The 16,297-nt window shown below is 40.5% G+C and overlaps 1 protein-coding gene across 2 annotated transcripts in view; it reads left to right on the top strand.

Annotated features, from left to right (window-relative positions):
• The window catches only part of SORCS1 (sortilin related VPS10 domain containing receptor 1), a 556,814-nt gene that overhangs the window by 415,616 nt on the left and 124,901 nt on the right, over positions 1-16,297 (top strand). For both annotated transcript variants that reach the window (XM_073793984.1, XM_073793985.1), the window contains exons 7-9: positions 1,148-1,266; positions 3,821-3,910; positions 11,251-11,430. In XM_073793984.1, coding sequence (XP_073650085.1) covers positions 1,148-1,266; positions 3,821-3,910; positions 11,251-11,430 — 389 coding nt within the window. The remainder of the gene's footprint in view (positions 1-1,147; positions 1,267-3,820; positions 3,911-11,250; positions 11,431-16,297) is intronic.

The following is a 16,297-nucleotide window of genomic DNA, read 5'->3' on the forward strand; positions in this document are numbered from 1 at the left end:
TGGAACAGTATGAGAATCTGGAGGTCTAGGAGGGAACAACAAAGACAAAAGAGGTCTCTGTCTTCATGGAGCTTATATTCTAACAGGGAGAGGGGCAGAAATAAATCATGCGCAAGGTGACTTTAGATTGTGATAAATTCCATGAAGGGAATTAACAGGATGGAGTGTTATCGAAAGTAATCATGGAAAACCCTCAGAAGTAACAGTAAGCTGAAATCTAGACCTTCTTTGGGGAACATCCTGGGGAGGAGCAGTTTAGGCAGAGAGAATACAAATGTAAAGCCTCTTTAGTGGTCGAAAGTTTGGCCAAATTCCTGAACATATTGCAGTTTAGAGTAGAAGAGTCACAGGGAGAGAAGAGACTAGCATGAGGGGCAGTTGAAGCAGTGGTGGTAGAGGGTTTGAATTTATTCTCAGTGCAAGGAGGCAAAGGGACTTTTAAGTGACATCTGATTCATAGAGAGGGCAGAACAGTTGTGGTTGAAAAACAGTGACAGCCTCCCTCATACAATATGCTTCCAGCAACAGGGATCAAATCTGTTGTTATTACTGATATGTTTATCACCTGCTATAGTCTCAGGTGAGATGCAGGGTCTTAGTTTACTCACCTATAAAATGAGGGCAAAGTTTTTGAGTTGGGAATCTCCTCTCAATTCTGTTTTATTTCCAATTAGTAATAGAAGAAAAACCTTCATCTTCACATAGCACCTTATTGTTTATAACAACAGCACTTCTAGCGTGAGGTGATTGATGATTGCACATATGTGTGTGTTTCCCAGTTTACCAAAGGTCGAAGTGTGGAGGTGAAGCCTATAAATGAGAAAAAATAACTAAGAAGGCACAAGTATTATTGCCAGCTTTTGAAAATATTTTCATTTGGGTTTGGAAGGAAAAAATTTAATTAACAGGAATTTAATATTCTAGGATGACAAGAGTTGGTGGAGGCACTGGGAAATAGTGATGGTGGTGTTGACAGCAAGTGAGTAAAATAATACTGATAATACTTTTAACGACAATAGTAACAATAATGTAGTGAATAGAGAATGTGAGGTTTGTGGAAAGGCTTGAAGACAGCAAGAAAGGTAGAAGATGTCCGCTCTGACTCTAACATGCTGTGTGTATATCACCTCACCCTCGTTTATTTCAGATTCACAATACCTAACCTGCGGAATGCAGAACTGCACAGAGGCCAGCAGAAACAAACCTTTCCCAGGCTACATTGACCCAGACTCTTTGATTGTCCAGGATGATTATGTGTTTGTTCAGGTATGAAAGATCCACTTCCATTGATTGTGTCAAAGACATTTCCCTTCCCTGCTTCTGTCCCTAATGCAGCCCCTTTGCCTGCTTACACTCTCTGAAAAGCAATAAAGAAAGAAAAAAAAAAGCATTATTATTATTATTTTTTAACATCTTTATTGGAGTATAATTGCTTTAGAATGGTGTGTTAGTTTCTGCTGTATAACAAAGTGAATCAGCTATATGTGTACATATATCCCCATATCTCCCCCATCTCACGTCTCCCTCCCTCCCACCCTCCCTATTTCGCCCCTCTAGGTGGTCACAAAGCACCTAGCTGATCTCCCTGTGCTATGCGGCTGCTTCCCACTAGCTCTCGATTTTACATTTGGTGGTGTATATATGTCCATGCCACTCTCTCACTTCGTCCCAGCTTACCCTTTCCCCCCCACCACCAAGGCATTATTTTTTTAACAAAAGGAACATTACCAATTTGAAGCTTCTATACTAACAGAATAGTAATTCCTTCCTTGGGGTGGTGTCTGGAGGACTTGTCAATGTGGGGTGCCTGGAGGTGGTGAGAGGCAGAGCCCATAGAGCACGATCAGCCTCTGTTGTTTACAGGCAGGACTGAGATCAGGGTCAAGAGAATTTAGATGAGATGCATTCAGACGGGTTTCTCACCTCTGCAAGAGTGAGAAACAGCTTGAGAAGCTGAGGGTTCAGGAGTGGTTAGAAGAGAGAAGGAGCAAGAATGCTTTGTTTCTTTCCACATTTAAGGACAAATTTAGGCTTGTTTGGACAAAACATTTAAAAATTCCTTTACTGCTTTCCATGTTAAAATTGACAAAGGTACAATAGCTAAATAGTTTATATATATAAATAAATCTACAATTTCACTGTGATTGAGACATTCTAGATACTAGTATGTTTACTTGGACAAGAAATCATAATTTAGAATATTTAATCCCATGTATTGGGAAGTAAATGTTCAAATTCCTTACTATCAGCCTATGTACTTTTAAAGTAGTTCACAGTTACACACACACACACACACACACACACACACACACTTCCTTTTCCTCTAGGAAAATGAATAATGAGCACTCTGATAACTTCAGCATCAAATTATCAAGTGACATTAAAATGGGAAATGGTTACCCATATTGGTTCTATGTATAAATCGTTTCTCTATCAGTGTTGCTTCCAGGGACCTTTCCTGTTTTCTAGTAACAGTTTATAATCCACATATATGACTCACAAATGAAAATCAATTGTTGTGCATTTAGAGTTTTATATATTTTCTACCCAGGCCACTATGAACATATAACCCGACACTAGGACCAAGAGGTGGTCTGGCCACGTCATGGTGAATATAACTTTCTAGTCACATTTTTACGTGTCTGGTGAAAATTCACCCAAGGCATTTGTTGACATTCTGAGTATGCAAACTCCAGATGACTTCAAAGTCCAGATGTTTACATGGGTTAAGAGTAGCAACAGGAATTCATAGAAACTGAGAGTAAAAAGGTGGTTTTCAGGGACTGGGGGCTAGGGATATGGGGAGATGCCGGTCAAAGGGGGTACATGTCCAGCTATATGATGTATAAGTAATAAACAGCATAGTGGCTATACTGTATTATATACTTGAAAGTTGTTATGAGAATAGATCTGAAATTTTATCACACACATAGACACAAAATCTTAATTAAGTAAAAGGATGGAGGTGTTAACTAACCTTATATGAGGTAATCATTTCAGAATATATGCATATCAAATCATCATATTGTATACTTTAAACTTGCATGTGCTATATGTCAATGATATCTCAATAAAGCTGGGGATAAAAGAGTGGCTCCAAAGGAGAAAGAGAGTGGCAGTGCACCGCTCACAGCCTGCACCTCGTGGTGCTCAGCTGAGTTGGAGACCACAGCGCTTCTCACCCTCCCTCAGACTCACAGCGTTCTTTGGGCTGTACATTCTGGGCAGACCTGGGGGAGGTAGCCCACCATTTGTTCTCTTCTGGGAGGTTGAGGTCTAGAATGATTTTGAACCACGATCCTGGCTTGGATTTTCGTCTAACACATCAGCAGCACTGCTGTGTGTGGGACATGCTCACAGCCAGCAGTGTGACTGCACAGAACTGGAATTCAGTGCCGAGATGAGCACTCCCGTTCTGCCACCTTGTGACCTGGACCATTCCCTTCTCATCTGGCACAGGGACCTGTTTGTGTGGTCAAAGGCTTGGGGCTAGATGGCTGGGCTGCTGAGGGACACAGATCCAATATACCCTAAGGCTTGTATTATTTAACAAAAAAAATTGCTAAAAATGTCTCCTGACTTCTGCACCGCAGGGCAAATTGAAGAATTGTATTTTTGTGCAGTGGGTTCACTTTGGGCCTCTGAAATCACATACACTGTCTAAGTTGTTTTTGAACTGAATGCCAATTCTTTACACTGGCCCACAATACTCACTTAAGCTGTTGTGTTGGCAGCTACCCCCTTCCATTCAGGGGCTGTCCTTCTGTGACCTGTAACTGTCGTAGTAGCTCTTCTTACACTCTTTATGTTTACGCTCCAGCTGACATCAGGAGGACGGCCACACTACTACGTTTCCTACCGAAGGAATGCGTTTGCCCAAATGAAGCTGCCCAAATATGCTTTGCCCAAGGTATGGCCTGAATCAGTTTCTCTATTTCAGTGTCTACTCTTTTTCCCAAGGACTCTTTCAGTCTCTCGTAGTTATTTATTTCTTTTCACCCCCCATCTCTGTTTCTCAAGTTCACTTCTTTATTTTCCTTTTTGCCAACCTCCTTATCCTTCTTTCTCTCTCAGTGGTCCATCCCTCCCTCCCCCACCTCTCTCTTTCTCTCTCTAATTCTTTGGAATTCTTGCTGTAGGAGCATCTGAGTAAATTGATAACTGACGTGCTTTTGCTTTTCAAGTGGGATGTATTGGTTTTCTAGTAGGACAGAAACTATGCTTTGGATACACAGTATCTCAGTGCAACAGGTATGATACATATCTATATACCATTTTGTTGTTATTAATCATGGAGAGGTGATGCAGCGATGTAGCGTCCGACATTTGCTTTCTTTCCCAGTGGAACTTACGAGACTGGTTCTTTAGGGTTCGGAGACACAGCTAATTTTTTAGACTTTCCCAAAGACATACTCCTTTAAAAAGAGTGGCAGAAAAAAGTTAAAGACTCCCAACCGCTAACATCCCCAGACTCTCTCTCCACAAACACTGAAGAACTGCGTTAATATGGAGCGCCACCTAGTGGAAGTGAAACTGACTTGGGAGCTCAAAGCTGTGGATTTGAGGTCTTGCTGCCACTGTGATGTATTTTAAATAGCCAGAAATTGTTAATGTATTGTGCCTTTTTTTTCTAGCAACAACCACTGACATGTGAGTGTTTTTATTTTTAAATTTTTTATTGAAGTATAGTTGATTTACAGTATTACATTAGCTTCAGGTATACAACATAGTGAGTCAATATTTTTTATAGATTACAAAATAGTGGTTATATTTTCCTGTGCTGTGCAATATATCCTTGTTACTTATTTATTTTATACATAATAGTTTATATCTCTTAATCCCATACCTCTATCTAGCTGCTCCACCCTTCCCTTTGCCCACAGGTAACCACTAGTTTGTTCTCTATATCTGTGAGTCTGTTTTTTTTTTTTTTTTAATATACATTCATTTGTTTTACTTTTTAGATTCCACATATAAGCTATAACATAGAGGATTTGTCTTTCTCTTTCTGACTTATTTCACTAAGCATAATACTCCCTAGGTCCATCCATGTTGTCACAAAAGGCAAGATTTCATTCTTTTTTATGGCTAATATTCCATCACACACACACACACACACACACACACACACACACATACATCTTCTTTATCCATTCATCTGCTAAAGGCACTTTGGTTGCCTCCATATCTTGGCAATTGTAAATAATACTGCTATGAACAGTCAGATGCATTTATCTTTTTGAATTAGTGTTTTTGTTTTCTTTGGCTATATACCCAGCAGTGGAATTGCTGGATCATATAGTAGTTCTATGTTTAGTTATTTGAGGAAATGCCATACTGTTTTCAACAGTGACTGCACCAATTTACATTCCCACCAACAGTGTAGGAGGCTTCTCTTTTCTCTATATCCTCCCAAACATTTGTTATTTGTAGACTTTTTGATGATGGCCATTCTGACAGGTGTGCCTTGATCAATAGAACAAGGGAGATGTGTGTGGCTGTAAGAAGGGGACTGTGTAGGTTTAAACATAGCTCAGCTTTGAAACCTTTGGTTGAACAAAGAACATAAATAACTGCTTTTTCAATTGTGTTTTCATGACTCTTCGTCTTGTATTTTTATCCATGACTTTGTAGTTTGCTATCTTGGACCAACATCAGCTACCTGCCCAGGGAATCAGTGATAGATATAGCACAAGGGCGCTGCAGGTCTCCTCTCCCAGGAGAGACAGTGGCTTCTCCAGGCAGAATTCTCATCCTTGGCCATCACTCTGCCCCTAACCCTAGCATAGTGAAAAGTGAGCTGTAAACCTCAGCCCATTAGAGATAATAACACCCATTAAATTACACTATTAACTGCAAAGAACTATTTCCATATTAGTAGTTATTTTTTTCAGCTGCTAAGAGATTGATGACAGTGGTAATTGCCCAGAACTATATGCCTACGCCTGTGTGTGTTTAAATGCTCCTTGCTCTTGATTTGGCCTAAAACATTTTCCAAAAAGACAAACACAGCATTGGAGTTGTGCCTTAGATGAGAATTGGGTAAAGTCAGTATGTAAAAGAAAAATTGAGTGTTGTTAAAATTACCCTTGATAATCTTTCAGGGAGGTCCATGAGGGAGATGATCATGTTACCTTGGTAAGTCCAACAGAGCTGGTGGTTGTTTTGCTTTGTTTTGTTTTTGTTGTTTTGTTTTTTTTCACTTGAGCACTGAAATAAATTGCTGTCTTTGACCAATAAATGAAGGAGTTGGCTTGCAAGATTTTCACCTTTAAAGAAAAGGACATACTCAATGCAGTGAGATGCTCCTGTTCAAGAGACATGTGGGAATTGGGACCACATCAGGAAACAGCAGTTTCAAGCCACTCATCTCATGCTCACTTACTCTTGGGAATATACTTTTTGAGTGGAATAAGTTTCAGCCAAACCAGATGCTTCTTGCTGCAGATTTGAGGCTAGAACTTGAGTCTCCTGACTCCCAAACTGGCATTCGTTGTATTACATTTTTCTACTCTCTAAATAAATTAATAGATTCTATTACTAAAAGGGAGCAGCACCCACCCCCCAAATTTTTATATACTGAGGAGCATCCAGAGAAAAAGTCCCATTGATCTGTGCAGCCTCAGAATGGTATTTTAAAACAAAGAAACCACTTGGCCCCTTGGCTGGAGTGTTGGGAAACACATACTGTGCGTTGCTTGTTCATAGCCATCACGCCAATCACTGTTGACAGCTGCCCCCAGTGGCATCTTGCCAATCTGGAAGGAAGAGTTTTAGTCTGAGCCTGAATTGGCTGTCTGGCCCCTCCCACACTCTCCCAGATGAGCAGGTTCCATTAGTCAGCCTCATCTGAGGTCCAAGGGTAGAATGGGGTGATTAATTTAGCTTGTCCCCAGAAAAATCGGAACCACTACAGCGAATGAATGTACTGTTTGGTCCAAGTGGGTGTTTATTATTTAAGGCAATGAGATGCCTCATTACAATCCCATTACACCTTCAAAGAGAAGCCCCAGCTTGGGTGGAGTGATCCATGGCAAAGATGCATTATTTCAGGACCCTCTATCAAAGCAGGGCTGCTGCAGCTGGAAAGGAACAAAGCTTCGTGCTCACCAAAGGAACTGAGACAAACCTGCACTTACATGCTCAAATTTTCTTTAATCATCCCCTGCCATTGTTTGAACTCTTGAAAGACTGAGGTTACCCTGAGCTGTATTAAAAAAAAAATTAATATAATGGTAAAGATGACCAGAGAGGGAGGTGGGGAGATTTTAGTATTGCTGTTACCATTAAGAGTGTGAGGCCCTCCAGACAGGGAGACCTAGTGACAGTTTTCCTCCCTTACCATACTTGGAACTCATTCTGAGCTACTCAAGTGAGATAAATGAGGCAACACATATGAAAGTGCTTTGAGCATTTTGGAGGACAGATACACTATAAAAGGAAGGTAATATTAGTATGGATCTAGTTGTCTGTGTTGGAGAAGATCGATGTGAACTGGGGTGTGGGTTGATGAAAAGGCTGCTTGATTCACAGCGAGAGACCCTAATTCCAGACCTGGATCTGTCATTCCCCTGCTTTGAACCTTGGGCTGGTTTGTCAATTTCTTTTTTTTTTTTTACATTTTTAAAATACAGAGCTTAGATTCACAATAATAGTTTCTCAAACTCATTACTCAATAAAATGCCCTTAGAGATGCTTCACAAAAATTTGGTTCTATGATCGTGAGTTTAAAAAAAGAAATAAACTCCATTCCATGCTCCTTGCCTAGAGACTAACAGAAGCTCGCTGATACGTTAAAGGCTCTAGGATGTCCTGTGAGCAAGAAAGCTGTATAGTTAGCATTACTCAAAACGTTTTACAAAAGGATCCATTCAAAAACAATCTATTAAAATCGAACAATAGTGGTGTCCTATGGAACAAATGTTGGGAAGTGCTTTAGAACATCTCAGAGTTCACTTCTTGGTCTAAAATTTTGTATCTCGGTATAAGCTTTCGCCATAAAGTGCCATTTTGGGTGAAATAACATATTTTCCTGATACAGGCGCGTGTAGGCACGAAGAGAAAGGAAAGATGGCATTTAAATATGTCAGACGTTTCAGTTACAGTATTTAAGACCAACGTAGTTTAAAAAAATTTTTTTTTTTACATCTTTATTGGAGTATAATTGCTTTACAATGGTGTGTCAGTTTCTGCTTTATAACAAAGTGAATCAGTTATACATATGTTTCCATGTCTCTTCCCTCTTGCGTCTCCCTCCCTCCCACCCTCCCTATCCCACCCCTCCAGGCGGTCACAAAGCACCCAGCTGACCTCCCTGTGCTATGCGCTGCTTCCCACTAGCGATCTACCTTACGTTTGGTAGTGTATATATGTCCATGCCTCTCTCTTACTTTGTCACAGCTTACCCTTCCCCCTCCCCATATCCTCAAGGTTTTTAAACAGTCTCTTCAGTGTAATTAGATTATATATAGAGAGAGATCTGCCCTTGGCCCTTATCTAGCCATGGCCATTTAATCTGTTTTTGCTCTGTTACTTGTTCTCTAAGTGACGTAAGTACTTGATGCATCTGTGTTTTGCATTCTACACCAACCAAGGAAAAGTTTGAGTGGGCTGCGGTAGTATGGATGGATGGTTTACTCTGGCCCCTAGGATTATTTAATGCGTCCAAAGGCACAGTTATGCAGGGACGAGGTTACTGAAATAGTTAAACTTGAATTCAGGGATGAAGCTACATCCTGCTAACAAGGAAGGAAACATGAATTGAGAGTAGTTGTTTAAGGGTTCTAAATGGTAGGGTAAGGACTTTGATCTTTGTCCTATAGGAAATGGGGGGCCATAGAAGGTTTGGCCCTCAGTGGATGAATGGCCTTTGGACTAGTTTCCACAGTTAATTCCCTTGATTAGAAAGAAACAAAACATTTGGATGAACCACGTTTTGTTAAGTGTATTAGTTAGCACCCTAATATTTGCAATGAACAGAAAGGCCAAATCAACCTTGCTTAATCAACAAAGGGGATTTAGGGTTTGCTTAACAGAAAATAGCTAGCATGTATGGAGCAGATGCTAACACCAGGCACTGTGGTTAAATGCTTAACACTTACTAACTGATTTAATCCTCACAACTCCACGAAGGGCATACTATTATATCTGGTTTGCAGGTGGAAATCCTGAGGCACAAAGTTCCGTTCGCACAGCTGAATGACAGAGCCGGGATTTGAACTCAAGTAGTTTTCTTTCAAAGACTATTCTTTTCATCATTTTGCTCTACTGTCCTCTCTAACTAAACAAGTTTATGGGTGGGCAGGCTCCTTAGATATCCACATTCAGAGACCCAAAGACTATCATAGAATTTGGACCATCTCTCTCCACCTTTTGAGCCTATTTTTCCGAGATTGGCTTATCCTCTGCCTCCAAGCTATGTCTCCATCAGATCTAGACTTTATTTTTATTCCAACTGCTTATAAACGAACAGTAGAAAATAACTTTGTTCTCTCTAATAATTCCACAGTCATTCTCGCATCATGTCTTACTGATTTTGCCATCACTGATCCAATCACTGTCATCAGGAAAATGGAATTTTCTGAATGCTAGGCCTACAAGATCACTTCTGGTGCCGAGGGTGGGAGAAAGTAGCAAAGACTGAGCACAGGGAGGAAATTTGTCTGAGAAACATGAGGATGTTTTTTCAAAGAACATCAAGCTACAGTTGCCAGAAGAAATGTACATAGGCGTTGGGCTGATATAAGATGTGGCCAACTTTTATACCAAACCTTAGTTTGCGTTATCAACCAAATTGAATTCACGGGCAGGATTCATTTTTGGCCTCCCCACTTTCTCTATAAAAACGTTATCAAACTCTAGAGTATGGCAGTAAGGCCTGAGAAGGTGTCAGGAATACAAAACTCTTTGGATAAGGACTTCTTCCTTCCGGAATCATATGAGTTCACTGTGGTCAGTTTTCAAGAGGAATGAGAGACTTGCTCCTCTAAGTCTAAAGCAGGGTTGAAGCTGAATTGCTGATTGATTGAGAGAACGTGGGCATATATTACAATGGGAAATTTTGAAGTTAGGTAGAATTTTCCGGCCCTGGAGTTGTTGCCTAGGAAGATTGACAGACCTCCTGAACCTTTTCAAGGAGAGTGGATGATCCCTCTGGGAGGATCTGAGCCCTGAGCTACACAAAGGCCAAGAACCTTTCCAGGTTGTTCTTTTACCTTTAGCCTTATACATAATTCTGTTTTTGTTTTGCTTTTTGGTTTTTGAATGTGATACCAATGTGTACCACCTTGGGCGAAGGGGGAAGGCTGCCGAGAGCAATGAGCGGGATCTCCTGAAGGAGACAGCAGGCCTTGGTCTGAGACATCAAGCCTTGGTCTATGCCAGCCTCTCCCTGAACACCCACTCCTCTGGAGTTCTGAATGGGGAGAGAAGGGATTTGGAATCCCCACCCCAGGGACATCTGCTCACTGCCTCCACATTATGTCTGCCTTGTTTCTATCTTCCGGGACAACCGGAGTCTGAAAACGTCATCATTTACGCAGACTGTTTTTCCCTGTTTTATTTAAGGTTTCCTGGGGAACTTCTCAGGGTACAGGTTTTGATAAGCTAAGTCCTTGGACACTCATTAACCTGCAGATTAGTGCTCTGGGGGTCTCCTCCGGAACCTCTAGGGGTTGCTGAGCCTTAGGGAAGTGCTTCTTAAACGTTAATGTGCATATTGATCATCCACGGGTCTTATTAAAATACAGATTTCTATTCGATAGGTGAGGCCTGAGGTTCTAACAAACTTCCAGGTGATTCCATGCTGCTGGTCCCTGGACCACAGTGAGAGATGCAAAGCTGGTCTGTTTTCCCTCTGCCCCTCGTATTTGCCCCAAATATGCCTTCTGAACATGTACTGTGTTTGTGCTTGGCAAATTTATCAGGATGCCTGATTCTCCAAACTCATACATATTTGAGAAATTATCCTTCAGATTATCTAATGAGGTAATTAAATTGTAACTGAGCTACCAAGCATCTCCCTGTCCTATTTTCTGATGACCTTACTGCCTAACCTCATGAATGACAAAGGAAATATGTGACGAACACTTAACTATTATGTCACAAATATGCTATAGGAAAATCTCTGTCCTGCCTCACAGTACCTATGAGCCTATTCTGGTATTCTTCATCAGATTCCACTCTGTGGACGCGTGCCAGGTGCACTTATAAAACTCTTTTTCCTGTTTCCTTCCCTGCGTCTTTCCTCAGGACATGCATGTCATCAGCACTGATGAGAACCAAGTGTTCGCAGCGGTCCAAGAATGGAACCAAAACGACACATACAACCTCTACATCTCAGACACCCGTGGTGTCTACTTCACTCTGGCCTTGGAGAATGTCCAGAGCAGCAGAGGCCCTGAGGGCAACGTCATGATCGACCTCTATGAGGTATGTCACGAGGCACGTGTGGTCCTGAGCCACTGCAGCCCTGGGACTGACAGTTGAAGTCCCCAAGTTGGCCGTTTCCTCGATCATTTTAATAACTAGTTCCTTATGTGGCCTCATTCCATGTGGGAGAGGGAGGCGGGGTTGCAGAACATTTTTATTGGTTAATTTGGAATCCACGAAACAGCTCTGGGAGGGATTCTTTTTTTTTTTTATTTTTTAAAAATTAAAAAAAAAATTATTTTTTAACATCTTTATTGGAGTATAATTGCTTTACAATGGTGTGTTAGTTTCTGCTGTATAACAAAGTGAATCAGTTATACATATACATATGTTCCCATCTCTCTTCCCTCTTGCGTCTCCCTCCCTCCCACCCTCCCTATCCCACCCCTCTAGGTGGTCACAAGGCACTGAGCTGAGCTGATCTCCCTGTGCTATGCAGCTGCTTCCCACTAGCTATCGGTTTTACATTTGGTAGTGTATATACGTCCATGCCACTCTCTCACTTTGTCCCAGCTTACCTTTCCCCGTCCCCATAAAACAAATACCATATGTTAACACATATATATGGAATCTAAGAAAAAAAAAAAAAAAAGGTCATGAAGACCCTAGGGGTAAGATGGGAATAAAGACACAGACCTACTAGAGAATGGGAGGGATTCTTTGTTGACCAAGTCCACAGGCCATGAAGCCCCAGAGGGCTTGGAAAGTATCTAGGGAAGCAGTCAAACAATTAAAGGGTTTGAATAAGAGTGAGCCTAGTGTGAAATTTGAAAATACTCTTGAGGGGCTAATAGGGTGTCAGGGGTGGAGCAAAGAGGCGATGGCAGTGCTCCCTTACATCTCTCTGAAGAAAGAACTAAGAGGATGTCCTTGCATTGCATCAGAAGACACTCCCTTGTCAAATTCTTTTCCCATTTAGGTCATTACAGAATACTGAGAGAGTTCCCTGTGCTATACAGTAGGTCCTCGTTGGTTATCCATTTTAAAGATAGCAGTTTGCACATGTCAATCCCAAACTCCCAATCTATCCCTCTTATATGTATAACTGAATCACTTTGCTGTACACCTGAAATTAACATAACATTGTTAATCAACTATACTCCAATATAAAATAAAATTTAAAAAAATGATTACAGCCAAATATTGAAGAAAAAAAAAAGAAGACACTCCCTTGTACTTGACGACCTTTCTGATGCATAACCTCTATTAGCTAATTGCCATCCTCTCAGAGGGCCGATGCGTGAGATAAGATCAATACGTCTTTCTTTTCCTAAAGAGGGGTGAAGAGGAGAAACAAAAAGCAGAGTTTACCAGATTTCCCTAAGGGAACTCTGACCCTTTGTTTCTCAGAATGACCAGCTTCAAAATAAAATCATATGTTGGATCAGTTAGCTTTTATGACAAACACCAACACTTTAACGGCCATTTAAAGCACAGTCAGGTGAAAAGAAAGCTGCTATCTGGGGATGGATTTTAGCCATTTGTCGGTCTTGTGCTATGAAGGATTTATAATAGGATATAATGAGCCATTATGAAACATATTCAGAATTTGGGAAGTGCAATCATACACTTATATTCTATCTGAAAAAGAATTATAAAACTTATTCAAATACGTTCAGTCATAATGATGTCATTATTTGGTGAAGGATAAGTTCAGAGAGTAGAGGTTGTTTGTGTAATGAGAAGTAAGGGAATCATATCCAGTATGTCAAAGAAAGAAACCAATTTCACTTAAGAAATTTAAACCTATTATTAGAATTCCTTTTAATGCTATCTATATACCTTCATCTTTAGGAGTTCTTGGGAATTTTTTTCTAGTATCTAAACTTCTTTGTGTGTATAAAGGCATGTTAACAAACTATATGCCCATTTCGGAGCTCAAGTATTTGTGATGGAAATTATGGTAGACTAGCATAGGACGTACTTTTTGTGTATATATTTAGAAAAATACCCTGCAATTTTTTTATACATTCACAAGTTTCTTCCACTTCATTTCCTGCCCATGTTCCAGATAAATATAGTATCATATATCTCAGCCTCAAACTGAACATGTATTCTGGAAAACATTTACATAGTCTGGTGATTTACCTTCAAATTCATGTAGGGTAAAATTCTGATTTAGGGTGTAAATTTTAGAATCAGGCTGGCTGGGTTTAAATCCTGGCCATGCCACGTGTATATATATTCTTGAGATAAATCCAACAACTTCTGAGCCTCAGTTTTCTTGTTTAAAACAAGAGAATAAACATGGTACCTCCTTGATAGGATTTCTCTGAAGATGAAATAAGCTAATCTTCTTAAAGTACCATGAGCAGTGCCTGAAATACAATACTCAACAAATTATAGATAGTATAATTGATATTATGTTCCAGTGAGTTTAAGCCCCAGAACAATGTTCTGGTCTTAAAATCTACCCACATTGTTTAAATGTCCAAAGTATTTCCACCATTTTGCATCTCTGCTTCTTTCCATATTGTAATTAGCAGGGCCATATGACATCCTTTATCACCAAAGCTGTCTTCTTATAAACAAATGTAAATTGCAACATTTCTTTCCTCTTTTGTAAATGTGTTATAAATATTTAAACTTTACGCATGTTTTTTTGAAATACCATATGTTTTCTTGCCTTGATCCAGCATTTACAGTGGAAATATCTTGCTCTGAGAGTATGAAGTCTAATCAGCTGTCCCACATTAATCACCCAGTTTGCTTCCCTGGTCTCGGCTCTGTCCCTGCTCTCCTGAAAACATTTGATTTTCAGGTTGCATTTTTCCTTCCTGATTATCTTCTCCCCTCTTTTCAAGTCAGTGTGGAATAATTTCTCTGGATAATTTTTTTTTCTGCCAAAATAGAGACCATTTAAATTAGTCCCTTGATTATGGAAAAGATGACAAATTTGAACAAGAATGACTTTGTCATTTCCTGTTATTTGCAACTGTTTTCATGAATGGTTTTCTGAAATCAAAAATAGCTAACAGGTAGGGAGTGAGAAGAGGAAATAGAATGACCTCTGGACACGACAAACCATTTTTTGGTAATCTTTATGTTTTCCCTTTGTGTGTCTCTTGAGGTTGACTATCTGTTGGGAAACTGCTGGCTCTTATTATCATCACTTTGAACAGCGGTGTAACTACATTATGTAAAGGTGTCCTGCATCCTGGGGCCGGGGAAGAAGAGTCTTTGTTTTATTAGCCTGGCAGTTCACAGCAACTTGAATTGAAATTGATGTGATCAGAATGGCAGTGCCATATCTGCTGATTACCTAGGTGGAAAGAATATTGGCTGACACAGAACCTGGCACAAATGTTCCTTAAATCTGATTGTTCTGCCTAGCAGGAAGCTGAAAGCCATCCAGCCTGAATTTCCCAGTAGAATTGCAATGAATGATGAGTGGTTAGAGATAAATGAAAAGTAAGAAAATCTATAGATGAATTAATAAGGAGGAGAGATGAGCAATACGCAAGGTGAGGGTGACAGAGTATACACAGAGTTCACATCTGCTCACATATGGGGGTGACTGAGAAGGATGGCATTTATCCTTTGCTTCTACATGCCAACTGCCTGCTGTTCTTATGTGCTCTTTGTACTGTGTTAGCAGAGGCGAACCGTGTAATGTGTGACTGTATGAGTCTGTGTATCGAGCATGTGTATTGTTGGTGAGTCTTTGTGGGAAATGCAGAGGGAAACACAGTTCTCATTAAAATCAATCATCTTATTCACTCACTCCTTGCAACCTTACGACAAATGTGGTTGTCTGTACGTTAGAACTGTATGTGTCTATGTGATGAGGTAGGGAAATGTTGGGGACAAAGTGTTGGAGGCCCATCTTACATGATTTAGTTATTGAAATACCAGAATTTCCCCTCAGTGTGAGTTGACCATTGGCCATGGACCCCATTCAAAAGAGTCGAGACACGTGAGCCAGGAAAGTAGGCTGCAGAGAAAAAAATACTAGAGAGTGATTTTTGTTGCTGCGAGATCATACTAAGTAGATGATATTTGGGGTACCATTATGTGCCAGGCACTTTATAAAGAACCTTCCATAATTATCTCATTCAGTCTGTATGTTCACTTTATGACACAGGGACTATAATCACGCCCATTTATAGGAAAATGGAGTCAGAGAGAATGCGATCATTTTTATAAGATTACAGAGCTAGTAAGTGGCAGAATTAGGATCTGAACCCTAATATGCAAACTCTTAGCTAGAAACCATTATGTGTGTCCAGAAAGATCAGTATTTAGGCTTGTATTTGATTGTGGCCGAGTAATAACCCTAAGATAGAAGCACACTAAAGAGCGGGATAAATAGTATTAGACTTGACCTAGCTATAGAGGAAACCAGACCGGAAGAAGGAAATGGTCTGAGGAAAAGCCGGCATAAACAGGATCAGCAGATGATTGCTGTGGACCTCTTTGCCATCTTCTGAACCAAGTCCTGAGCCTGCAGTTATAGGTGAATTCAGGCTGTGTTATCCTGTGGCTCCCAATTTTGTCTGGTGGATATATTTGTGCAAGAGAATCCTAGAAATGAGTGTCCCCAAATTCTGTCATTCCTGAATAGCATAAATTCTCCAGTGGCAGCACGTGGGATGGGTCACAGAAGACAGCGTGCCTGATGGTGGCCGGAGCAAAAGAGATGTGCTGAGAGTGTCTGAGATGTGTGATTCCTAGTGTATTCCTCTGGTGTGGTGATGAGAGTGGATCTGACAGCTTTGGACAATATCCTCCCTCCTCTTGGAAGGAGGTATCAATTAATGATGATGAAGAGCCCTTTGGCTTAATGGACAACGACAGTTCACCCCAGCCAAGCGAAAGGGTTGTGTTGGGAATGAAGTCACCTGGCTGACAAATTCAGAAGGCACAG

This window comes from Tursiops truncatus, chromosome 16 (assembly GCF_011762595.2).
Source record: "Tursiops truncatus isolate mTurTru1 chromosome 16, mTurTru1.mat.Y, whole genome shotgun sequence".
Classification (NCBI taxonomy): Eukaryota; Metazoa; Chordata; class Mammalia; order Artiodactyla; family Delphinidae; genus Tursiops; species Tursiops truncatus.